A 27,800-nucleotide genomic window follows, 5' to 3' on the forward strand; every position below is an offset into this window, starting at 1 on the left:
TGCTATCTTCAGCATTGTTAAAACAACATGCTTTCAACAGACCTGTTAATGGCTGGATTTCGAACCTGAAATGCAGCTGAAAGATGACAGATCACTTCACTATACATTAACTACTCTAAACACAGGTTTAACTGTAAACTTCCATTGCACATTGAAACATTTTAAAATCCGCAGTCTAAACTCAGAGAATACATATAACACGGAGGAAATTGTAAGGATACTGAACAGAACTAATGAAATATTTTGAGCATCATGCATTATGAATTCAGAAGATCATGTTGATTTTATAATAAGCTGGTGTTGGTTTTTGAAGCTGCTTCCACCCCACTTTTAAACCCCATTATCAAAGTGATGTCTCTTACAAGTAAAGAAACTATTAAATAGATCAGTGGCACAATCTGCAGTCATGTTTAGTTTAGTCCTGCATCTGGAAAAATTGGACCCCCGAATAATTAAAAAATCTTCCACTCAATAGATTGTTACCATTGTATGTGCTCCCTCATGTCCCTGTGTTTGGGCATATTCCCACGTTGTCTATAGGTAGGAAGAGGAAATTGTGGTGCTTGCCTCAGCTACTTAGTCAACCTCAGTAGAGGTGCTAGCAGTCTAAAGCCCCTGTCCCACTTAGGAGACCTAAACAGCAACCTGATGACCTTGCCCGCCACCCAAGGTTTCCATGAGGTCACCGGAGGTTTTGGTCACTCTCCTTAATGGTCGAAAGTGGTTTCCGCGTAGTCGAGGCTTCATCTAGGTTGCCGCTATTTTTTCATCGTGTTTAAAACCGGCCTTGACTAAAAATAGGTTGCCGTTTTAAAAATCAATAATTTTTTTGTCGCAGGTCTAGTCGAAGCCAGTTTTCTTCATAGTCGAGGAAGGTTTTCAACATATGCGTGGGAGGTGGTAGGAGGTTGCAGGTCACCGCGACCATGATTTTTTTTTTGGGTGGCAAGCAAGGTCACCAGAGGTTGCTGTTTAGGTCTCGTAAGTGGGACAGGGGCTTTAGGCTTCTTCCCAGCAGCTCAGTACTGACCACCACACGCTGGTGGTGTCAGGTTTGTCACTGCAGCTCGGTCGTCCTCAAACTGATAACAGGGTAACGCAGAGAGGTGCCCCGCTTCCTCTCTTCTTTCTTTCTCTCTTCTTTCTCTGTCTCTTTTTTCTCTCTTCTTTCTCCCTTTTTTCTTCTTTCTCTATTTTTTCTTCTTTCTCGCTTTTTTCTTCTTTCACCTTTCTCTCCCCTTTCTCTTCTTTCCCTCTCCTTTTGTTCTCTCTTGATTCTTTCCTCGCTCTCCCTTCTCCCCTCTGGATGGAATGCCTGGGTTTTATAAGGAGTAGGCTGAAGAGATTCAGATGGCCAATCCAATATCAGCTAATTGGATTGCAGTTCACTCTTGCCTCAAGTGGAGACGTTGGCGGTCTCAGACTTATCCTGGCGGCTCAGTCTTTGCGTCTGTCTAAGGCAGTCCCTTGTTTGTGAGCAGGTAAGAGGCACTGGCATCGCACCAAGTAGAGGCACTGGCTGTCTAGGGCTTTCTACTAGCAGCTCAGTCTTGGCCACACAGTGGCACTGGTGGTCTCGGGTTTGTCCCAATGGCTTAGTCTTTCTCGAACCTGCGACCGGGGTACATGGCCAGCAGGAAAACACCCCACTTTCTCTCCCTTCCTCCGTCTCTTCTTTCTTCCTTCTTCCTCTTTCTCTCCTGCTACTCCCTTCTCCCTTCTGGGTGGACTAGCCTGAGTAGGCTGTTGAGATTCGGGTGGCCAATCCATTTTCAGCTAATTGTACCAAGCTAATCCCAATGATGCTTAAGTTTGGCCTCACCTGGCCTGTCTGCTAGTGATAGGGATCAGAACGAGGGGGACACTGTCACAAATTGCACACCAGGTGGTGTTCAAGGCTGCTCCTATGATTTCAGAGAGAGATCCAATTAACTCCACAAATTCAAAACATTGTTGACATTTATTTGAAGTGATGGTAAAAGTCTAGTGCTGCTCAGAAAATAATCCTTCTGATTTAATGTCAAGGTGATTGCAATTCTGACTGCGTGAAAACTTAAATCAACCAATGAAACAAACTTGAGGGGAAGTTATCAGGACACATTTCAAGAGAAGGAAATGGAAACGGTGTATAAAAATATAAGAACAGTAAATTATGGCTCATCATCACAAGCAATCCAGACACTGAGATACCCTGTCTAATCAGCCACATGGAAGATGGATGCATGCAATAACTGACATGCAGACTTCACAGACAAATAGGGAAATAAAACCCAATAACATCCCCAAGTAATCATCAATACATATTTATGACGCAAAATAATTGTGTACAGTGATGTGCAATCATTTTGTCCTTTGGTTTCTGTTCACCTTCTTTGACAAGCAATGGATGTGGAAGAAAAATAAAAACCAAGCATCTTTAATAATCTCAGTCCCTCAGGGACTAGCAGAGCACATGGTCTCTCTCATACATGCACAACTCCTGAGTGCAGAGCATGTCTAACACACTTTACCCTACAAATGTCAGTAAAAGATGGTGCATCCTATTCAGTTACAAATTGCATTCGACATATACCTTCACTTGATCATTTCCGAGAGAAATATTTTGCAAGAAATGCTGCTGATAAGTCTCTGAAGGGAGTGTCTGAATCGGACTTCATCTTGGGAATCCGGCACAATGTGCGAAGGTTGGGAGCACGCAGCAGCAAATTCTGTCCAAGACCCACACAGCTGGATGTCAGCCAATAGAGAGCCATTGACTGTAACAGAGATAGGTAATGAGCACACATGTCCAAGTCAACACCCCACCTCCTTCCTTGTTTGCCACTCCCCCACCCGTACATGCATGCACATGGAGTAAGTAGTGTGTTAACCTCAAATCCTATCAATTCCCTTTGTTTTAAATAATTCAAGGAAGCAGAATTATTCCATTACACAAAATTCCCAATGAAAATAAAAAGCAAATGGTATTTAAGTGCTGCATTTACAGAACTACACCAGAAGAAGAGCTAACAGGCCAAAGCAGCCAATACTGATCTCACTGTAGGCCACAATAATTACTCTTTGGTCAAATAGGATGCAGCTTGGCTTCCCATCAGTGCCCACAATTGTTTCTGATGACCGATCATTTGGCATGATCATCTCCTTGTTCTAATATTTAGCTATCATTGTCCAAAGTTGTGCATTAAAAATTTAATACTTTATGGGTTAAATATAACTAGTGCCTGACGTAAACCACAAGGGAATGACAACTCTAAAACATGTACAAGGGAGAATTTTAATAGCATGGGAGGTGGAAATCTTCTACAGATTTTTGAGCACAACTCATCAGATTTTAAACCCAAATATTATTTCTCACAAAATATTTAGATGTTTCTTCTATCATTCATGACTGGAGAACTTGGAGAATGTATGTTCTGCAGCTGCAATATTACCAGTGATTTAAATTAGCTGGCCACAGAAGAAACCTGATGCTGCAGTAAAGCGTGTAGGGAAGGGATGCGGGATAGTTCTGGCTGTATTATAGGAAATGAAGAGTTGATAAAGCTCCTTTTGATTAAAGATACAAAGATGTGGTGTGAATGTTACTTATCACATCAAAGACGTCACCTATGCTGAGATCAGTTTAAACAGATTCAGCAGCAACTAGAGATAAGATGAGAAAAACTAGCTGACTTCCTTTATAATTAGAACCAAACAGCAGCATGCACTTACCGAGGGCACGGTTGCAGCAATTGGGACCATGAGCACCGAAAATCCACGGATCATGTATGTAACGCATTTCTGAAATTTTGACAATTCAGTTCTCCTGAGGGCAACGATCTGTATAAAAACATTATAGGATTTCGAATCAGAGTAGTCAGGTGTGCTATGGTCTTTGAACAATTGGACAAAAACAATTTTTCATCATAGTAAAATATCAGCATCATGCTCTTCAGTTTACAGAGGGCTGAATGCAATGCAACCATTTACTGAAGACTATTTTACGGCAGTAAATGACACAAATTGAAATAGTCATCTGCCAGAGTAAATGTTGATGTCATGCATTACTTATGGTGTAGGATATGTTACTTAAAGAACAGAGAACTATTACGTTCTTAAGTTCTGAGAAATTGGTTTGTCATGACCTGTTACTTAAGTGATTTATTCACACATAACTTACAAAATGATCAAATTCCTCAGAATATATCAAATAAACCAAACATTTTAAAGTAAAACAATTCAAGTATCTGAGCTGTAGATCATTCTTATATAATGGATATCTTTGAACAGCAGCTACTTTTCATGTTTTCATTTTTTAATTTGTTCAGAATTTCCTTCACTGCTAAATCAATGTTAATGGCATATTCTCCTGGATCTCAGATGGAAAGATGAGAAAAGGCACCAGATGCCAGAGAAGGAATTTTACAAAATCACATTTTCTTCTAGTTCAAGCAATTGACCTGATTAATGGCAATTGCCTCACAGATCATACATATTTGGTAATCAATCAACATGGAGTGGTTACTACTTTGAAAGCAGTTTGGCAGTGACAATCTCAAACATCTAGTTTGAAGACGGTAGACAAGGTCAGGTCAAGGCTTGAAGTTAAACACTTTGTGAGGAAGGGTGGGGAAGATGTCTGGTCAAAAAGATATCTTAGAAAATCTGAAAGATATGATTAGGTGTGGCACTGTGGTGCTGTAGACAGTGCAGCTGCCACACAGCCCCTGTAACCCAGATCCAAGTGTAACCTCAGATGCTACCTGTGTGTAGTTCGTATGTTCTCCCTGTCACAATGTGGATTTCCATTGGGTGCTCCGGTTTCTTCCCACATCCCAACAACATGCAGGTTGTTAAAGATTATTGTAAAATACCCCCAGTATAGATGGCTGGTAGAAGAATGGTGAAGGGGTGTTATGGGGACACAATGAACATGCGTGAGAGAATGTTAATAAGCAGGGAATTTTTCAAGTTTCGGTACTTTTCATGTTTTTCGGATACTTTTCAAGCTTCATTTGATATTTTTCTAACTCTCCTGATTTTTTGAAGCTTTTCTGATATTTTTCAAACTTTTCTGACATAATCTATTAGGTTTCTTTTCAGCAGCTATTGTGACTGTTGAGAGACTCAAGAAACTGCAGATGCTGGAGCTTTGAGCAAAGCAAACGTGCTGGAGGAACACAGCAGGACAGGCAGCAACTATAGAGAGAATGGACATATGATATTCCTAGTAGACCCTTTTTAAGACCGAGACTCTCAAGGTTATGAATTGCACTACATCAGCAAAGGAATTGCAGGCAGGGTAGAATTTATAGTAGGATTTGCAACAAATAGTCCATTTTAGAAACATAGAAAATCGGTGCAGGAGGAGGCCATTCGGCCTTTCGAGCCAGCACCGCCATTCATTGTGATCATGGCTGATCGTCCCCTATCAATAACCCTTGCCTGCCTTCTCCCCATATCCCTTGACACCACTAGCCCTTAGAGCTCTATCTAACTCTCTCTTAACTCCATCCAGTGACTTGGCCTCCACTGCCCTTTGTGGCATAGAATTCCATAAATTCACAACTCTCTGGGTGAAAAAGCTTTTTCTCACCTCAGTCTTAAATGACCTCCCCTTTATTCGATGACTGTGGCCCCAACATTGGGAACATTTTTCCTGCATCTAGCTTGTCCAGTCCTTTTATAATTTTATATGTTTCTATAAGATCCCCCTCATCCTTCTAAACTCCAGTGAATACAAGCCTAGTCTTTTCAATCTTTCCTCATATAACAGTCCCGCCATCCCAGGGATCAATCTCGTGAACCTACGCTGCACTGCCTCAACCACAAGGATATCCTTCCTCAAATTAGGAGACCAAAACTGTACACAATACTCCAGATGTGGTCTCACCAGAGCCCTATACAACTGCAGAAGAACCTCTTTACTCCTATACTGAAATCCTCTTGTTATGAAGGCCAACATTGCATTAGCAATGTACCTGTAAGCCAACTTTCAGTGACCGGTGTACAAGGACGCCCAGGTCTCGCTGCACCTCCCCCTTACCTAACATAACCCCATTGAGATAATAATCTGCCCCCTTGTTTTTGCCGCCAAAGTGGATAACCTCACATTTATCTATATTATACTGCATCTGCCCACTCACTCAACCTGACCAGGTCACCCTGCAACCTCCTAACATCCTCTTCACAGTTCACACTGCCACCCAGCTTTGTGTCATCCGCAAACTTGCTAGTGTTGCTCCTAATTCCCTCTTCCAAATCATTAATATATATGGTAAACAGTTGCAGCCCCAACACCGAGCCTTGCGGCATTCCACTTGCCACTGCCTGCCATTCTGAAAAGGACCCGTTCACTCCTACTCTTTGCTTCCGGTCTGCCAACCAATTTTCTATCCATGTCAACACCCTACCCCCAATACCATGTGCTCTAATTTTAGTCACCAGTCTCCCGTGCGGGACCTTATCAAAGGCTTTCTGAAAGTCTAGATACACTACATCCACTGGCACCCCTTCATCCATTTTACTTGTCACATCCTCATTTTAAAACAAAGTGGAATTGATCTGGGCACTTTGGAAAACAATCTATTCAGAGCCACTACATATGCCTTCAGGCACAGCTCCAATAGAACTACACAATCTTCTTATCGAGTCCACATGCAAGATTATAGGTTGTTCAGTCAGAACTGAACACACTTCTCGGCATCTGCACAATGGTGTCTGTCTTGCGCTTCTTGTGCGTGATGGTGGAAAGATTGGTGGAAACATGGCCGCGACGTGAACGCTCTTTCCTTGACCCCAACTACACAATATATCCCAATGAATCAATAATTAAAAGACAGTGACTTAGCACCAACTGAAGGTGCAAAGCACTCGCAGTATTTAAGGCTTCAAATGATATATGAGAGAACATCTCCATTCCAGCCAGGATAGGAGTAGAACAACAGGCATCCACTCTACACCCTTGGTAAATTCTAATACACTGATTTCTGGTTACTGTTCAGTCTATCAATAGCACTTTTTTATTTACTTTGCAAAGTCCTTCATAATTTTTATATTTGGATCACTTGTGCAGAACTCATGAGCTAAATGGTGTCAGGTATTTTACCTATTCAACAACATCTAATGATTTCCTTGTTGACAGTCAGGTGTGCAGGTATTTTAAATTATGAATTAAGCAACTGCTTACTGAAGAAGCTACAATTTTTGAAACACCATTTTTTTAACTAATTCCTAGAGATCTTGTTCACACACAATTTACAGTGTTTCATGTTTAAAATTACTGCATATCTCAGAGACAATGAAAGCATGCAGGAAATTACACATCAGATGTCATTAATAACACTTTTAAAATCTGGACCAAATGCAGAAACAAAATGAGATTAAATAAATCTGTATTGCTTACAGGAGGAATCATAAGCATATATTCATTCCTATTTATTCCATCAAGCAATATTCATGCCAAAGGTAACACAGGTTAGAATTCTATCCATGGGAATTATAAAGAAAGACAATGAGAATAATTTATTTGTTTGGAGCGCAAAACATGCTTAATGACTAAGTCACAGCTCCAGTGTTAAGAATAAGAAAAAAATTAAAAGGGAAGCCAAATATCTGTAATTATTTTATTTCCTGGTGAACACATTTTCCAAACAATAATCTTACCTCAACGATTAAAAGGTTAATGAGCCCCAATGAAATAGGCATTATCCAGGTAGAATCAGGCAAAGTCATGTCAGGAAACCAAAGTACACCACCCACCGATAGATTCTGAGCCACAGATACTAGAGCATAAAATAGAATAATATTAGCTATCTCATGTTCTCCATGCCTTATCAATCAATCGCAATTATAATGTTTCAATTGCAAGATGTCCATAAACTACTCCCAGAAATCATTGCTTGATATCATAAACATTGCTGATCAAACCAGGCAGTCTTTCACCCTTGAGACCCTCCCTGAGCTGCTCTATTTTTTCTTTCAGCAACCCATCATTAAATTACCAAACTACTGTATTATACATCAGCAATTTTACTTAATATAGCCACATGGCATCTTATTGAGCCCCTTCTGAAAGTACAAATGCACCTTCTGATCTTCCCTTATACATTCTATTATTTACAACCTCAAAAAAATGTCAGATGTTTCACTTAATTGAATTTATGTAGACTCTTCCACATTATTATGTCCCATAATATTAGATACTGTTATTTTTCCTTTATTGATGTAAGGCTAACTAGTCTGATTTCTCTCCCTTAAATAACAACATATTTGCTATCTTCTAACCTGGATCCTTCTTCGGTCTAATAGAGAAGGGGGAGAAACTTGAATAACAGAGGTTGGGGTGAGACATGGAATGTGATGCCGGTGGAAGAGATATGGGTGGAAGGGGACGGGGTGGAAGGGGAGTAAATTAAATGGAAATATGGGATTCGGGGACTGTACATGAGCAAACAGAGGTAGGGAAAGGAGCAAGGTGATTGGTGTAATTAAAACCAATCGGAGAAATATAAGCAAAAAAGAATGGGGAGTGGAAGGAGAAAGAGAATAGTACATAGAACATATAGCACAAAAACAGGCCCTCCAGCCCACAAAGCCTGTGTCAAACATGTTGCCAAGACCAACTCTTCTCTAACTGCACATAAACCATTCCCTGCCTATCCAAAGGTCCCTTACATGGTACTATCGTATCTACCTCAACAACCACCCCACAGCAGCGTATTCCAAGCATTCATCTCCTTGTGTAAAATACTTGCCCCGAACATCTCCTTTAAATTTTAGCCCTCTCACCATAAAGCTATGTCCTCTAGTATTTGATTTTTCTATTTTGTAAAAAAGGTTCTGACTGTGGTATGTGGGTATTATTTGAAATTGAAGAATTTAATGTTTACTAGACCAAGTGGGACCCGTTGGGTCTCATCCCCTCAACGGACACGGGGGGGCTGCGGCGTCACACACACACACTAACCACCCCCCCCCCCCCCCACACACAAACACTAACCACCCCCCTTGATATTATATTAATATTAATTCGCTCCTTTTACCCCATCCCCCGCACTATCCACTCACGCATAGCCCCCAACACGCGAGCCCGGCTAGAGAGGGAGAGAGGGCAGGGGCAGGGGCAGAGCAGGGGCAGAGAGAGAGGGCAGGGGCAGAGACATAGGGCAGAGACAGAGGGCAGAGAACGAGAAAAAAGCATGACATTTTCAGATAAGGCGATTCTGGATTCCATGGGAAAAAGGTCTACCGGAATATGTAAAAATGTTACCGTTACCGCGTCGTTTTTTCGCGAAGATGTGATTACACACAAATAAATACACATCCAAGACCAGAATTTTATAAGTATAGAGAAACCATTGGGTTGTAAACTTCCCAAGCGGAATTCATGGTGTTAGTGTTCCAGTTTGCATATCGCCGCACTTTGGTAATGGAGGCGACAAGGGAAAGAAAGGGTGGCATGGGAATGGGAAGAGTTAAAATGGTTTGTAACTGAGAGCTCTAGGAGGCCTTGGAGGACATAGCGTGTGTAGTACATCTAATGTGCTGAAGAAGCCAAGTACCTGCTGAAGAATCAGATGCTGCTAGACTCAGGTTCCGCAAAGCGATGGAGATGAAAACCCAGAGTGGCAGCTGGACCCAGATGAGAAGACTTGCTTTGAAAGGATGACAGTTGTCACGCACGTAGAGCTCCGAGATGATCCTTTTCATATTTTTCCTGAAATGGAAACTGAGTCCCGAGAGACAAAATGCCAAAATGTTACAAATAAACAACATCTGGTTAGAAACCACATTATTCCATACGGTTTTGAGCTTTCTGAAGCTACAATGGAGACAATTGTATCACATTCCCGACTGTGGTGAATGACAAATCATGTTGGCCATATGATTTCCTGGCATTCATTTCAACGATTTATAGTAAAGGTATGGCCCTCCCACCTTACCTTTAACAGTGGAGAAGGTCCTGAAATTATAAAAATTGTGCTGACATAAAATTCTGGTACGGCTGATGCTCAAACACCCCCATGGGTAATGAGTTTGTGTGTCGACATATCTGTTCTGAATCTACATCATTTAATGCAAGAGCAGTGTTGCACAACACTATGTACGGTACCTTCTGAATGAAAACTGGATCGGTTCCACAATAACCGCACAAGAATCATTCATGCAATAATTCATGGAAATGTTTCTCTCATAGCTAAATTACAGCAGGTCGTATTCTTTTGGTTTTATCCCTCGTATTGTTGGGAATTGACCTTAAATATAGCAATCCTGAAAACCTACACCCATTATCTTGAAAGGAATCAGCCAATGAGCCCCGGGTGACAAGGGAAAAAGCATTTCCACGCAATCAGTCATCATGACCAGGAAATCATTGCCTGAAAGGCTGTGAAAGCAGAGTTGGCTGTAACATTCAAAAGATAACTAAAAGCTATATGACAAAGGGAAACAATTTAGGATATGAGGGAAGAGCACAGCATGGGGCCAAATTGATTGTTCTTGTAGAAAGCCATCGTTGACCTGTGGACAAACAGTCTCCTTGCGTGCTAAAATGATAAAACATCAGTTGTACGGCAGGTAGGTAATAATCAGTCTTCTGATGTTATGATGTGATTTGTCTGCTGTCAATGAAAGGATTGAAGAGGCCAGTCCTTTCCAACCAAACACTACTGTGATAGCACCTTTGGCATATCCATCCTCCTATTCCCATGGACTACATTTTTAAAGTTAGGGGCATTTGACAAAATGCTGTCAGGCTGTTATACGACTAATCTGTGAAACAGCTCACACATTCATCACCAGAGTGTTATCAGCTGCAGATTGAGTGTAGACTGGGATGGACATGTCTGTGTCATGTCCGAATCTCTTCAAGAGACTGATGTCGGATGAACCATCTTGTTTTATTACCATATTGTTTTGTAGCAGTTGAGCACAACCAAGCGGGTGTAAGGAGTAAACTACATGATTATAGAAGATAGACACAAAAAGCTGGAGTAACTCAGCAGATCAGACAGCATCTTTAGGAAAAAAGAATAGTTGATGTTTCGGGTCGAGAACCTTCTTCAGACTCATAATGATATACACCAAAAGCTGGAGTAACTTAGCTGAACAGGCAGCATCTCTGGAGAGAAGGAATGGGTGACATTTCGGATGGACACATCATCATAGATCTGGAATCAAATATATGCCACTCACGATTTGCAGATTACCCTTTCTAAGTGGAATTAGTAAACTGTTGGTTCATTGCATTCATTGCCAACACTTGTTGAATAAAAAAGATTATTAGCTGAATTTAAATGCACAAACTGCAGAGCTGCGATCTGAAAATTTCCAGACCGGTAGCACTTGACTTTTTTTTCGGGATCTCAGCATAACTGGCATGACCAGCAGTTATCACCCATCTCAAGTTGAAACGGTGACAGCGAGCTGTCTTCCTGTTATGATATTCCCAAGGTGTTGTTGAGGAGGAAGCTCCTGGATTTGAGGTAAGATGCTGCAATGATAAAGGACCAGCGATTTTGTTCCAGTTCAAGATGGTGTGCAACGTGTGGGAGAACCTGCAGTTGATGATGTTGTCATGCACCTGCTGCCCTTTTTTTTCTTGATGGTAAAGGTTCACAGGTTTGAAAAGTGCTGAAGGAATAGCCTAGATGAGTAACAGCAGTGCCATTTGTAGATAGAGTCATAGTCACAAAGCACAGAAACAGGTCTTTTGGCCCAACTCATCCTTGCCAACCAAGATGCTCCTTCTGTGAAAGAAAGTTGACAGACAACATTGAGTCAGCACCATTCTCCAGACTGAATTGTTCACTGGAAAATATATTATGCTACAGTATGTTAGAAAAAAAGTGAAATAGAAGTGTGTTTGGATATGAATAGAAATAATATCCAATGCTCTAGAAAATCTAGTAGTCCAGCATTATTGTACCAGGGTACCAAGAATTCCAGATTATGTTTTACTGTACTTTCAATGCTTCTTCCAAGTAGAGTACTGATTCATCAACAGGAGGACATTCCATATCTTTATTTTTCCCTTTATACTGAATCCCTGCATTCCACCTGTGCCCTCCATCCCTGCATTCCCTACAGTGCCCTCCATAATGTTTGGGACAAAGACCCATCGTTTATTTATTTGCCTTATTACTCCCCAATTTGAGATTTGTAATAGAAAAAAAATCACATATAGTCAAAGTGCACATTGTCAGATTTTAATAAAGGCCATTTTTATACATTTTGGTTTCACCATGTAGAAATTACAGCAGTGTTTATACAGTCCCCCATTTCAGGGTACCGTAATGCTTGGGAACAGCTATGTCGTGTAAATGAAAGTAGTCATGTTTAGTATTTTGTTGCGTATCCTTTGCATGAAATGACTGCTTTGAAAAACTCATTTGTTGCTTTAGCAGTACGTTTGGGATCATTGTCTTGCTGTAGGATGAACCGCCGGCCAATGAGTTTTGAGGCATTTGTTTGTACTTGAGTAGATAGGATGTGTCTATACACTTCAGAATTCATTATGCTACTAATATCAGCATCAGATGCTACTAATATCATCAATAAAGATAAGTGAGCCAGCACCTTCAGCAGTCATACATGCCCAGGCCATAACACCCCCACCACCGTATTTCACAGATGAGGTGGTATGCTTTGGATCTTGGGCAGTTCCGTCTCTCCTCCATACTTTGCTCTTGCCATCACTCTGATATACGTTAATCTTCATCTCATCTGTCCACAAGGCCTTTTTCCAGAACCGTGGTTGCTCTTTTAAGTACTTAGCAAACTGTAACCTGACCATCCTATTTTTGCGGTTAACCAGTGGTTTGCATCTTGCAGTGTAGACTCTGCAGACAGTGGTCATTGACAATTCCACACCTGAAGAGTGTTTCTGATCTGTCGGACAGGTGAATTTTCTTTATTATAGAGAGAATTCTTCTGTCATCAGCTGCGGAGGTCTCCCTTGGCCTGCCAGTCCCTTTGCGATTGGTAAGCTTACCAGTGCGCTCTTTCTTCTTAATGGTGTTCCAAACAGTTGATTTTGGTAGGTTTCTTTGACTTTCATTCCCACAACTTTGGTCCTCATGTTGGTAAACAGCAATAAAAGTTTCCAAAGGTGATGGAAAGACTGGAGGAAAGACTAGATGCTGAGAGTTCTCTTATATCTGCATTAAGGAGGCAATTAAACACACCTGAGCAATTACAAACGTTTGTGAAGTCATGTGTCCCAAACATTATGGTGCCCTGCAATAGGGGGGACTATGTAGAAACACAACTGTAATTTCTACATGGTGAAACCAAAATGTGTAAAAATGGCCTTTAATAAAATCTTACAATGTGCACTTTAACCACGTGATTTTTCCATTACAAATCTCAAATTGTAGAGTACAGAGAGAGGCAGATAAATAAATTTTGGGTCTTTGTCCCAAACATTATGGAGGGCACTGTATGCACCCGTTTTTAAAACAACCCCAATCTGCTGTAGCAACATCAATTCTTACTTTCTTGGAGAAGAAAAGATACATACCGAGCCACATTTTCTGACCACCCAACTTGCTTTGCACGTATGGATACTTCATAACGTAATCGCTTGGCTAGCTCTGCAATTTCAGGCTGTAGATTTTCAATCTAATGAATATGAATAGATTGACATGGAAAAACAATGTTTAATTCCCTTTCAAAAACAGAAAATGCTGGAAATAATTCAGCAAATCAGGCAACATCTGTAGAAACAGAAAGTGAATCTTTGTGATTATTTCTCTTTCCATAGATGCTGCCTGAAGCTGAGTGTTTTTGCAACATTTTCTAGCATCTGTTTTTGTTTTAATTTTCAATTCCTGTTAATGATGTAATCCATTCTGTATCATTTCCTCCATGTCCACAGATATATTATTTCCCAATAAAGCTGTGGAACAACTTTAGTTCGTTTGTAATAATCATTTCTTTGTATTATATCAATAGGGATATGACAACCACTCTCCTTGCATTGAAGCTATTGGAATCTGGGATAGATTTCTGCTTTTAATCTCCATCATATAACATATTTTAGAAAGTGTGCCAAGACTGTGGGCAGCACAGTGGCACTGAGGTAGAGTTTTTGCCTTATAGCGCAAAAGATCCTGACTGTGGGTGCTTGTCTGTACATTCTCCCTGTGACCGCTTGGGTTCTCCCTAGGTGCTCTTGTTTCCTCCAAAATTCCAAAGAAGTGCAAGTTTGTAGGTTAATTGACTTCTGTAAATTGCCCCTTATGAGTGGGACAGAACTAGCGAATGGGTGATTGTTGGTCGGCACGGAGTCCGTGGACGAAGGCCTGTTTCCACACTGCATCGCTAAATTAAACTAAAAAAAATCATGACAGCCACACCTTCACCAACAGTTTCTCATCCATTTATGCCACATCAGTTCTGATTTCCTTAACAAACAAGGTTGGTTATCTCCATTTTATCTTCTTCTTTCTAATGCTATATATAAATCCAACATAGTTGAGTCAGCTACCACATAGATATCACTATCCCCTAGATATTTATACCCTGTGAACAGCCTGTACACCAATATTTAATACTGATTGTAGGTTAGAAGTGAAATGGAAAGAACTTTGTAAAAGATTTCCTGATTGTGGGACCAAGGTAGCTGGAGACCCAGCTCCTGGCAGTAGGAGGAAGGGAGCACAGTGGCACACAAGGGCAAAGTCAGAGGAACCGAGTCTGTAGGATTTCGGCCAGAACAGATTACCACGTTGGAAGGTGGACTGTAGGTGCCCCAGTACTCTGAGTTGATACAACCCAGGATAAAGGTTATTGACAAAAATATTTAACTGCCAGTTTAAAATAAGAGAGTGAAATCATTTAATTGAAAGTCTTCGGACTTTTAAAAAGGGAACCAGAGAACTGGGGCAAATATCGACTGACGGCTATTACAAACCCACTGACTCACACAACTATCTCGACTATACTGGTTCCTGCAAAGACTATCCCCTAATCCCAATTCCTCCGTCTACGCCACATCTGCGCCCAAGATGAGGTATTCTATACCAGGGCATCCAAGATGTTCTCATTCTTTAGGAAACGGGTTCCCCTCTCCTATCATAGATGAGGTGCTCACTCGCATCTCCTTGGTACCCCGCAGCTCCGCCCTTGCCCCCTCCTAGTCGCAACAGAGACAGAGTCCCCCTCGTCCTTAGCTTTCACCCCATACAATGCATAATCCTCCGAAATTTTCGCCACCTCCATCGGGATCCCAACATTAGTCGCATCTTCCCATCTCCGCTCCTTTCACCCTTCCGCAGAGACCGACCCCTCCGCAACTCCAGAGTTAACATCCCTTCCCACCCAAATCACCCCCTCCACAGGTACCTTTCCTTGCAACTGCAGAAGATCCAACACCTGTCCCTATACCTCCTCCCTTGACTCTGTCCAGGGACCCCAACAGTCTTTTCAGTTAGGCAGAGATTCACTTGTACCTCTTCCAACCTCATCTACTGTATCCGTTGTTCAAGATGTGGACTCTTATACATCGGCAAGACCAAACATAGACTGGACAATCGTTTCGCTGAACACCTTTGTGCAGTCCACCTGAATCTACCTGATCTCCCGGTTGCTAAACACTTTAATTCTCCTTCCCATTCCCACACAGACCTTTCTGTCCTAGGTCTTCTCCATTGTCAGAGTGAGGCTAAACGCAAATTGGAGGAACAGCATCTCATATTTTGCTTGGGCAGCTTACAGCCCAGTGGTATGAATATTGAATTCTCTAACTTCAGGTAGCCCCGACATTACCCCTCTCTCTATCCCTCCCCCACCAAAGTCACACTAGCTTCGCATTTCAAGATCAAGATCAAGAGAGTTTATTGTCATGTGTCCTTGATAGGACAATGAAATTCTTGCTTTGCTTCAGCACAACAGAACATAATAGGCATTGAATACAAAACACATGAATAAATAAACTGATAAAGTGCAAATAACAGATAATGGGTTATTAATGTTTCATCCAACAAACAGCTAACAATGGCCTGTTTCCTTTATCATTGTTGCTTTTTTGCATATCTTTCATTCATTGTTCTTTATCTATATCATTGTCTATATCTCTCGTTTCCCTTATCCCCAACCAGTCTGAAGAAGGCTCTCAATCTGAAACGTCACCCATTCCTTCTCTCCAGAGATGCTGCCTGTCTCGCTAAGTTACTCCAGCTTTTTGTGTCTATCTGTTGTTGGTGAGACTGCTCTTACAGAGTATTACATTGCGAAATTCTGATCGCCATATGAGAGGAACTATATAATTAAGCTGAAAAGGGTGCAGAAAAGGTTCACAAGGGAGTGGTAGGGATTGGTGGAAGCTTGTGATAAAGTTAAGATGTGTAGCATAAGTGTTTTCTCTGGAGCAAAGGAGGCTTATAGGTGACTTTACAGAAGTTTATAAAATCATGTGGAGTATAGATAAGGAATGTTCACAGTCGTTATCCCCTCTGAGTTGGGGAGTCAAAAATTAGACGGCATAGGTTTAAGGTGAGAATGAAAAGATTAAGGGAACCTGAGAGGCATGTTTTTTTTACACAGAGGGTAGTTGGTAAACAGAATGATGCCAATGAAAGCAGCAGAAGTGGATAAAATTAAAGCATTTTGGAAGTAATTTTGATAGGTACTGTACGTGGATAGGAAAGGTTTAGAGGGAAGTGGGCCAAAAGCAGGTAACTGGGACAAATTCAGTTGGGCACTTTGGTGGGTATTAATGAGTTGTGCCAAAGGGCCTGTTCAGGTGGTGTATAACTGTGTTAATATGTACGCTATAATATGTGGACAGTGGAAGTTTGGATGAGCCAACCTATATAAACAACCAAGCCCTGTATTCCACATGATATTTCAATGTTTGTTTATCAGAATGGATAATAATGTGCATGCAAACATCTGGCGACCATAATCATGATACAGGAACTTATGAAGAATGGTTAAGGGCCTGTCCCACTTTTACGACCTAATTCACGACCTCTGCCGAGTTTCAACTTGACTCATACTCGCAGTATGGTCGCCACGAGGTCGTAGGAGGTCATAGGTAGGTCGTGATGCTAGTCGTAGGTACTCGTGGCATCAAGTAGGTCGCAGAGTTTTTTCTAGCCTGATAAAAAATGTCCACGAGTAAAAAAAAAGGTCGGCATGGAAAAAAGTCGTAGGTAGCCGTAGGTGGTCGGAGGCAGTCGAAGGTAATAGCTCCGGGGTGAAAAAAAGATCAGTGGAAAAAAAAGGTCATTTAAACAGCAGAACGTCACCTCTGTAACTCCAAGGCATGTTCATTCATAGCTGGAGAGTTATTTGGAGACGAGACTTGTGTTTTAGAAATGGCACCAAAAAGGCAGCAGCGCTGGGGGAGGGCACAATCCTCAAAAAAGCCTGCCATGCAGATGTTGCCCACCCAAGAGGAGGAGTGGCAGGAGGTGATGCCACAGGAGGTGATAGTGCAGGAGGAGGTAGACCTGCATGAGAGACCCCTGGAGGAGGAGACCAGGGTGGTAGTATATGTCCCCACCACCACCCCATCCTTCACTGCCTCATTTGAAGGCAGCAAAGCAGCCCTTTCTCCTGTGTCTGACACAGCATCAGAGGCAGATGCCCCATTGGTGGTGAGGGAGGACTGGAGGAAGGTTATGCCCTATTCCTTCACCAGGCAGCAGGAGGGGGACCTGGAGGAATGGTTCCAGCAGAATGCCATCCTGTACGAAAAGGACAATGAGGGGTACAGGGACAGGGACAAGAATGGCATGCTTGCCATCCACTGCCCGACGTGTGTTCTTAAAGTTCCATCTCTTCTAGTCATCTGGTGTACTGGGACAGTCCATCACATCATCTCCATACACCATTGAGCTTCTTGTGCTTCCTCTTTACCCTTGCTCTTCCCCTTCTGCCTTTCTTAAAAGGCTGCTGAAGCAAAAGGGCTATTGCAAACAGCAGTAAAACGTACATGGTCGAAGCCAGTCTTCAACATAGTTGAAGGAGGTCGAAGGAGGTCTTCTTCATAGTCGTCGGAGGTCTTCTTCATAGTCGTAGAAGGTCGTAGACATAGTCATGGAAGGTCGTAGGAGGTCGTAGGTGACCGTGACCATGATTTTTTTTTTAGGTCGTTTAAGGTTATCAGAGGTCGTGAATTAGGTCGTGAAAGTGGGACAGGCCCTTTACTCTGGTGAATTACATCCTGATACCAATTGGTATCAAAAGGAAATAAAACTAGCTTTTTTTTTATTGGATGCTTGCCGATCTATACCAATGCCTACACTTATCTTAACCCGCTGGTTACTGATACGTTTCATAATGTGCATTCGTTGGTCCACATTTCCAGGTGGCCCACTTGTAAGTGCAATAACCACAAGTCAAATGTGACCAATATTCATTAAAAATATGAAAAACTAAAGGGCCTGTCCCACTTGGGAGACATTTGGGCGACTGCGGGGCGTCAGTGACTGAAGCCCGTAAAACCGTCAAGTTGCACGACATACACGCTGACGTATGCTGTCATGCGGGTTATGCCCGGTTAGGGTTGAGGCTGTAAAATATTCTTCCTTCAATGCATCGATTTTAAACATTAATATATTACATTTAATACCATAAAATCAATTGTGCAAATGAAAAGATGTCTGAGTCGTTCCGTTTTATTTATAGATGTATTGGTCCGCTTCCCGATCCGATCACCAGGGATGGATTCAGTGAGTGTAGACTGAGCTCCCCTCTTCCCTCCTTCTCCACTCCCCCCTACCCTTCTCACCCCCCCTTCTTCCCTTCCCCCCTCTTCCTCCCTTCTCCCTTCTCCCCGCTCCACTCTTCTCCCCCTTATCCACTACCCCCTCCCCTCACATCCCCTTCTCCCATTCTCCACCCCCCCCCCCCACTTTCCCTGACGCCCCCCCATTTGTGGACCCAGCCTGCGACCAGCGACTCACCACAAACTATCCCACACACGCTAGGGACAATTTATACAAACCTGTGCGCCTTTGGAATGCGGGGGAAACCCAAACCCTAACCCCAACCCTAGCCCTAACCGTAACCCTAGCCCTAACTGTAACCCTAACTCCAGGTTGATAGGCTTGGTATAAGTATAAATTGTCCCTGGCGTGTGTGAGATAGTGTGCAGGGGATCGCTGGTCGGTGCGGACTCGGTGGGCCGAAGGGCACTGTATCTCTGAACTAAATGTGACACAGGGGCCCCAGGGGTTGGACTCGAACCCCCAATATTCTGCCTGCTCCTCATGGGAACTAAACTGTTGGCCTCGAGTTGTCCCAGAGGCAGATCTCTCTTCCAATGGTCTTTCCAAACCTCCAGAGGCAGCGGGCTTTTCAACTGGGTACAGGCAACATTGTCAATGTACCAGTGCCACCCACCTGCTCCGGCCACTGAGTCTAAATACCCACCATCCATTTTGAAGCAAGGTGAGGGGGCGGAGGGGTGGTGGAGGGAGTTGTTCCCAAAGTCTACATTTATCACATAGTCAATGTTACTAAAACAGATGATGTGGCCTTTGTGCAGTACTATTAGTGGGATCTAGCTGTCACACTCTGGGTCCACAAATGGGGGGCGTCGGGGAAATTGGAGGGGGGGGAGAAAGGGAGAAGGGAGGGCGAGGGGGAGAAGGGGATGTGAGCGGAGGGAGAGATTTTATTGATACCCCAACCCTAACCCCTCTCCTTCCCTGTCCCACTTGGGCGCCATTTGCGCGTCATTTACGCGACAGCCTAAAAATAGGTTGGCGCGTTGGACGCGTGGTGACACATGCAGTGACGCACGGTAACGCTCAGTGCTTTCCTGTCGCCCCAGGATTTTGGAATGTTCAAAATCCTGGGGCGACATTTGGGTGTCTCATCGTGTCGTGGTGTCCTGTCACACGCTGACGTATGCTGTCCTGTGGGTGACTCCCGGTTGGGGTTGGGGACCACAGATGGGCTGTAAAATATTCTTCCTTCAATGCATGTATTTTAAACATTAATATATTAAAATTAATATGATAAAATCAATTGTGCAAATGAAAAGATGTCTGAGTCGTTCCGTTTTATTTATAGATGTAATGGTCCGCTTCCAGATCCGATTACCGTCTCTTTTCACAGGGATGGATTCAGTGAGGAAGAGGGGGGAAGGGGGGTGGGGTGGGGGAGGGGAGGGTAGAAGGGTAGGGGGAGTGGAGAAGGAGGGATGGGGGCGGGTGGGGGGGGGGGAAAAGAGGAAAGGGGAGTTCAGTCTACACTCACTGAATCAATCCCTGGTGATCAGATCTGGAAGCGGACCAATACATCTAGAAATAAAATGGAACGACTCAGACATCTTTTCATTTGCCCAATTGATTTTATTGTATTTAATATATTAATGTTTGAATCCATGCATTGAAGGAAGAATATTTTACAACCTCAACCCTAACCGGGCATCACCCGCATGACAACATACGTCAGCGTGTACGTCGTGCAACTTGACGGATTTGCGGGCATCAGTCACTGACACTCCAATCGCCCAATGTCGCCCAAGTGGGACAGGCCCTTAACCCTAACCGGGCGTCACCCACAGGACAGCATATGTCAGCGTGTGACAGGGCGCACGACACGATGAGACACCCAGGGAAGTACCGCGCGTTACCGTGTGTCACTGCATGCGTCATGACGCGCCAACCTATTTTTAAGCTGTCGCCTAAATGACGTCCAAGTGGGACAGGCCCTTAATTGATTATTATATCCAACTAATGCAGAATTAAGTTTTCACATACCTTGGCAATAATGTACGTTTGATAAACAGCAAGTGGGAGAGTCACAGTTGCTCGTAATGCCACGGTTGTGCAAATGATGCTTGCCCACCATGGCAGTCCTGTGGTTTGCTGCACATTAGTCAATAAGTTCTCCATCAAGTGAACAGGCATCGAGTCAGAAACATTCTCATACCAGCCAAAGCGAGGAGCTGAAACTGCTGCAGCAGACAAGCACGAAGCCAATGACAGCATCCTTGTGTGACAAATTGAGGGATGTCCATACATTCCAATTCCCTCACTCAGAGGAAAAGCGAGCTTGTGTCTATTGCTGTTTGACCATCTGTTTTTTTGATGTGCAACCAAACAGGATAGCTCTTGCACTCGTTGCCATGAGCATCGTTTCACCATACATATTCTACTGGACGACAATGCGAGCATCTTCACCAATTTTGATGCCTGACAGCACAGCATTTTGGGTAATCTAAGAAAACAAGAGGCAAGAGTGTTTTGTTATCATATGTCCCAGATAGGACAATGAAATACTTACTTGCTGCAACATGAGAATATGTAAACATAGTACACTGTAAACACAATAATGTATGAGAGAAAAAAAAGTTCAATGTGTATCTACAGTATACACATGCTCACAAGTACACACATATATATAGGATGTGTAGGAAAGAACTGCAGATGCTGGTTAAAATCAAAGATAGACACAAAATGGTGGAGTAACTCATCGGGACAGGCAGCATCTCTGGAGAGAAGGGATGAGTGGCGTTGCGGGTAGAAGGGTCTCGTGACACACACACACACACACACACACACACACACACACACACACACACACTAATAGTGCAATAATAACAATAATAGTCTATTGTAGTTCAGAGCTTATTTGAGGTTATAGTGTTTAATAGCCTGATGGCTGTAGGGAAGAAGCTGTTCCTGAACCTGGACGTTACAGTTTTCAGGCTCCTGTACCTTCTTCCCGATGACAGGAGTGAAATGAGTGTGGCCATGGTGGTGTGGGTCACTGATGATCCCTTCGATGGTGGGGAGATTAGAGCCAGTGATGGACTGGGCGGTTTTCACAACTTTTTGCAGTCTTTTTCGCCCCTGGGTGTTCAAGTTGCTGAACCAGCCCATAATGCAACCAGTCAATATGCTCTCTACTGTACACTTGTAGAAGTTCAAGAGATCCCTCTTTGACATACTGAATCTCCGTAATCTTATCAGGAAGTAGAGGTGTTGATGTGCTTTCTTTATAATTGCATCAGTGTGCTGGGTACAATAAAGATCTTCGGAAATATGCACGCCAGAAATTAGAAGTTTTTGACTCTCTTCACCATTGATATATAACAAGATTGTGGGTCCTCATCCTCCCTCTTCCAAAATCCGCAATCAGTTCATTGGTTTTAGAGCCAGGTTGTTTGCTGGCACCATTTGGTCAAACGGTCAATCTCACTTCTATACTCTGCAGGGCTCGAAATTAACGGTTGCTTGGTTGCCAATGGCCACCTAAAGTCCCGCCGGGCAACCTAAAAGCTGTGTCATTTTGCCCGGCTTGGCAAGCACCTAGGACACCCATCGTTCAACTCTGAGCAGGCCCCCTCTCTATCTCTCTCTCTGTCACTCTCCGTCTCCGCCCGCCATCCATGTCTGGGCTGCCGGGTCTCCGCTCTCCGGCCACTCTTCATCCGCCGGCACGGGCGGCCGCCTTGCACATGCGCACTGCCACCACATCCTCGGCTGCCCTGCACATGCGCACTGCCACGGCCAGCACATCCTCGGCTGCCCTGCACATGCGCACTGCCACGGCCTGCACATCCTCCCCCTGCACATGCGCACAACCACGGCCAGCATATCATCAGCGGCCCTGCGCATGCGCACTACCTCGGTAACTCGGTAACCCGTAGTTGGTCCTCTGCCTCCCCTGACCAACTCTGTGCAGTCCTCCCCTCTGGGGGTGCACTCTTCAGTTAGCTGCCTGTATGCAGGAAGAAGCAGCACCGCTAAATGGTCAGATTTCCCGAAGTGAGGGCGAGAGATTGAGCGATAGGCATCTCTGACGGTGGTATAGCAGTTGACTTTGGTTGACTTTGTTGAAGTCCCCGGCTATGGTGGTAACAGCTTTGGGGTACACTGGCAGGTGCTTATGGACCACGGCGTGTAGCCATGACCTTAAGTCCTTCACTTTATTTTCCAGTGATTGTACATTGACTAGTAGGGTGGTCGGGAGAGGGGGTCGTAGTCTCCTGCGCTTCAGTCTGATTTGTAGTCCTGCCCGCCAGCCACGTTTCCGGACACAATGGAGGCCTCTCCGCTGTTTCCAGGTATAGTACTTACTGTTCCTGCAATCCTCCGCCAGGTCGGGGATACCCTTGTGATCGGAAATTCCCTTACAATTGGCAGCTCTGGTGCTGTCGGTAGATGGCAATAGCGCTAAAAAAAATTAATGCATTAATAGCTTGTCAGTTACAGCGCTGGTTTCTGCTGTTTCTTTTATACAGATAAGCTGAGAACTAGAATATTTGATGATTTTCTGTGTGCTGCTGGCAACATGTCACCACAGACAGGCACCATCTTGGAAATTTATTTTAGAAATACCAAAACATAAGAGAATTATTAACTTTTGTTTCCTCCTCCACAGTGATGTACCCGAGATATTTCAATATATAAAATGTGTTACCTAAATGTGAGTCATTCAAATTTCCTGTCAAACTCTGCAAAAGAGCCAAGAAGAATTCTTCCCAATGTCCAAATTTGTATAGTAACTATGTAGTAAAAATTTGTAATTTAAAACTAATAATTGATTGTTACTCTAATAGAGGAACTATATTCCACAATTAAATCTTTTGAAAGAATGACATTAAACTCTTTCCTCTATAAATTATGGGAAAGATGTCAAATCCATAACGCAATATTAATCACACTGGAGTTGCTAACAACTCACATTAATGTAATACATTTAATAGAGTGAAACATCCCGAGTGCATCTGAGTAATGCTATATCAAGCACTCCGAAATCCAGCACCACAGAGCATAAACAAATACAAGTTATTATAAATAAAGAAGTTAATTGTCACTTACGTCTCGTATAGATTATACTGACAGCTGCTGAGGGTCCCCAGATGGATCTGATGGAAGAGACAAAGCATAAAGCTTCCTTTACATATTACAAGCAAACAAACAATAAACAATAGATTGGGATAACTTCTTCCTCAACTCCAAAATATTAATGACGGTGAAGTTCTAGGGAGGGTAGGAAAGTTGTATACAGGTTGGTCTAAATGGAGGAATTTAAGGATGAAATATTTTTGTTGCCCAATATCAAGCACGCAAAGTCTAGCATGCTTTATTTATTTATATATGTTTCCATTAAATACTGCATTTAGTCATCTCTGACAAAAGCCAGTGTTAGTCAAAGGTGGTGGTAATGGACCTTCAATGCTCCCACTGACAAATGGCTTGCAAACGAGAAACATGTATAAAATCCCAGTCATGACTTAGAAGTTTTTTGTTGAAGAAGTTGTTCCAACAAAACCAAAACTGAAATTCAGTGCTGAGAAGACACTGCTGACGCTCGAGGACAATGGAGAGGACACTGTCCTGTTTATAATTTATAGAAGTAATGCCGAAGGAGATGAAGCAAGTCATTTTTCTGCAATGGCTTGGAAAAGTTAATTAAGAAACTGAGAGAAATACAGTACCGATTAGAAAAATGTTTACCACTTTCAACTTTCTTTGATTCAGAAGGATTTATGGAACCTTTTGCACAAAAAGTCGATTTAGGTGGCTGCACCCTCTTGGATAGGAATAATTATTTAGGAACCTATTCGCTTTAGTTACATGACTGCAACACAGGACACAAGGCATATGTTTCACAAAAACACATGCATCAAGCTGATGCAAATTTTAAACTAATCTGCAGTGTTTCAAAGAGTGGTTAATCTCAGAGATTCCACTCCGAGTCATAAATACTGAGTTCAGATTAATTCAAATCCAAATTAGATTTACTTCAGATAACATTCTTTAGAAATTCTCGAGAATCTTGTATTATTTACAACACAGAAACAGGCCCGTGCAGATCAACAGAATCTAGACTGGTGCTGATGCTTCACAACAACCTAATTCCTCTATTTCCTCCACCTTTGAACATATCATTCTATTCCTTTTATCATCATGCCAAATCTCGCTGATTTCCCTCAACCATAGCAAATTCCACAGGAATGCTGCACATTAATTCCTATCAAATGAACAGGCATTTTGTAAAGTAAAAAACACGTACCAGCCAAGAATACAGTGTAAAATGTCACTATTCAGAAGTGTGGCTTTTTTGGGAACAGTAGGTGACTTGCACCTGTGAATTTAAGCCTTCTTCAGTATCTTCTCTGCTTATTGGTGAATAGATCAAGATCATTTGTTATGATTTGCATCCAGTCACAAAAGACATATCTGCTGGATCTTAGACAAAAATGCTGGAGAAACTCAGCGGGTGAGGCAGCATCTATGGAGCGAAGGAAATAAGCAACGTTTCGGGTCGAGACTCTTCTTCAGATCACTTTTCATCCGAGTGTCTATTTGCAGCTTCCACTGGAAGCTTGTGTTAATGCAGACCATTCAACAGCGGCAACAGTTGTAAATGCTTCTTCTAATACTTCTTCCTCAATAACAATCAGTACGGGAACACCTCACTTGTGTGCTCAGCCCCCTGCTCCATTCACTCTATAGTCATGACTGTATATTTATTATTTATTTATTATTTTATTAAAGCTTTATTTCAGACACAGGTCCATATAACACATCAAACAGTACAAAGAATTACAAAGATACATTAAAAAAATTGCATATTAGCCTAAAATATATATAAGCTATTGCACCAATGCCGTCTTAGCCTAGAAGTGAATCTATAGCAGCTTTTCAGAGGGCTGACTAGGGCTTCAATTATGTGGTTCTCTGATTTGTCCAGGCGACACATAAAACTAAACATCAGTTGTCTTAAGAGTGCCTCACAGGTTGGCACTCTAGTGGACACAAACAATTGACTGGCACTATGCCACCTAGGGACACGAAGTAGCAACCTCATTGCATCATTGTATGCAACCTTAAGCCTCTGCATACTCTTGTTCTTATAATTAGACCACAATTGAGCAGTATATAACGGTGTGATGTAGGTTCTGAACAGGGAACACTTCACAGAATCAGAGCACATATAAAACTTCCTTATAAGCATGTTGGCTTGAAGATAAATTTTACAGCGCTGTCGGTAGAGGTCTTTGTCATCCTTCCAGTCATCGGATATGACATGACCTAAGTATTTAATTTCCTCACACACAGCAAGAGGACTGTCTGACAAATAAAAGGTCGGAAAAGTTGATTCCCTGTCCTCAGCGCTTCTAATTACCATTATGCGGCTTTTCTTAGCGTTATACTTAATGTCATAATCAAGGCCATACTGAGAGCACACCTTCAGCATCTGCTGCAGCCCAGCACTATATGGACAGAGCAGGACCAGGTCATCTGCATACATCAGATGATTAACAATAGTGTTGCCCACAAGACAGCCAGTTTTAGCCTATTTAACTGATTTGACAATTCGTCCATATAAACATTAAATAAAATAGGAGACAAATTCCTCCTTGCCGCACTCCGTACTAACACAGAATGGAGCAGATACAACATTGTCCCATTTAACGTAAAACGTTTGAGCCAGACATAGTGCGAATTAGTTCATCCTCAAGTTCGCAGATGACACCACCGTCGTTGGACGAATTACAGATGATGATGAGACAGAGAAGAGAAGTGAGATCGATCGACTGACCAAATTATCCCAACACAATAACTTGGCTCTCAATGTTTGTAAGACCAGAGAACTGATTGTGGACTTTGGAAGAGTCCAAATATCGACGGGACGATGGTGGAGAGTCAAAAGCTTCAAATTCCCGGGTGGGCATATTTCCAGCGCTTCCCCCCCGCGCCAGCTGCATGCCCGTGGCCCCCACCACTTCAGGCCTGCGCCCCGCCTGCCGGCCATTCCGGCTGGACAGGCAGAGTCGAGCTGGAGCCAGCGCCTCCCCCACGCGCCGGCTGTAAGCCCAGGGCCACCCCCGGACAGGGACAGGACACCCGGGGGGGGGGGGGGGGGGGGGGGTAGATTGGGGGGGGGGGGGACGGGAATGGCCCAGCAGCAACTCAACAGCGCCCGCAGCAGCAGAAACCCCGGCCCGACCCCGACCACAGACAAAACACAGGCCTGCACACAATGCAGCACCACAGCTGTCGAGAATGTTTATAGCGAGTGACCTATGACCTGGGCATGCGCTGTCTGAATACCGAACTCGCTTATAAAAATTACAGATCCTGGAGATAAGACATAAAATCATTGCAAACATTAAGTGGCTCTGGCAGCATTTATGGAAACAGAAATAGAGTAAAGGTTACCAGGGTGGTACAAGGCTAAGTGAATTAGGAATTCTGGCAAGGGGAGAAAAGATCTGCAAGAATCTCAAACCTGAAACATTGACTACTTCCCTTTCAACAGATGCTTCCTGACCCGCTGAGTGTTCAGTTTTAAAGACTTTATATAAAAGGCTGTGGACAAGATATTCAGACAGATTTTCCCAAGCTTCCATCACTACACAGATAGTAAAATGGAGAAGTTGAGCATAAAGTACCTCCCTGATTAAAATTAATTGAGAAAAAGTTCCAGTGAGCTTTTGTTATGTATTCAGGAAACTAAGCACCCGGTTGCCCTGCAAGGTCACTCGGGCATTGGAGGCAACTCCTCGGGTATATGACCTGGAATAGTCCATACAGTGCTGGCCAGCGGGCTCATCCCATTCATTTTACACAGGAGTTGGGGGTGAGGGAGAGGAAGCATCGCCAGGCCCAGGAGCCTGACCCCTGAGGAACCACTGACGCCTGGCCTGACGCGGCCCCTCGCAGCCACGGTGACGACCTCTATTGATGGGGGGTAGTGGCCCTGTAATGTTTGGAGACCGTTACCGTTCATGCTCCTGCTCCCGCCCCCTGCCGTCTCGCTGTCTCCCGGCTCTCGCACACGGCCAGCCAGCCGCCCCGACGTGAGTGCGTTACCGCCCCGACCGCCCGACGTGTTTG

The 27,800-nt window shown here is 43.2% G+C and overlaps 1 protein-coding gene across 6 annotated transcripts; it reads right to left on the minus strand.

Moving 5' to 3' along the window:
- Positions 1-1,696: 1,696 nt before the first annotated feature.
- On the minus strand, positions 1,697-27,800 carry LOC116979736 (cytochrome c oxidase assembly protein COX18, mitochondrial). Of its 6 annotated transcripts, none has more exons than XM_033031487.1 (8): positions 27,687-27,786; positions 23,772-23,818; positions 20,703-21,162; positions 13,502-13,602; positions 9,543-9,709; positions 7,645-7,763; positions 3,712-3,819; positions 1,697-2,756 (listed from the first exon to the last, which is right to left on the minus strand). In XM_033031487.1, the coding sequence occupies exons 3-8, from the start codon at positions 21,150-21,152 to the stop codon at positions 2,583-2,585; spliced, it is 1,119 nt and encodes a 372-aa protein (XP_032887378.1). In that variant the 5' UTR covers positions 21,153-21,162; positions 23,772-23,818; positions 27,687-27,786; the 3' UTR covers positions 1,697-2,582. The 6 variants fall into 6 exon arrangements, with proteins under 6 accessions (XP_032887378.1, XP_032887379.1, XP_032887377.1 ...); XM_033031488.1 differs by having other exon boundaries at positions 27,681-27,776; XM_033031486.1 differs by lacking the exon at positions 27,687-27,786 and adding an exon at positions 27,193-27,655.

This window comes from Amblyraja radiata, chromosome 13, assembly GCF_010909765.2.
Source record: "Amblyraja radiata isolate CabotCenter1 chromosome 13, sAmbRad1.1.pri, whole genome shotgun sequence".
NCBI classification, from domain to species: domain Eukaryota; kingdom Metazoa; phylum Chordata; class Chondrichthyes; order Rajiformes; family Rajidae; genus Amblyraja; species Amblyraja radiata.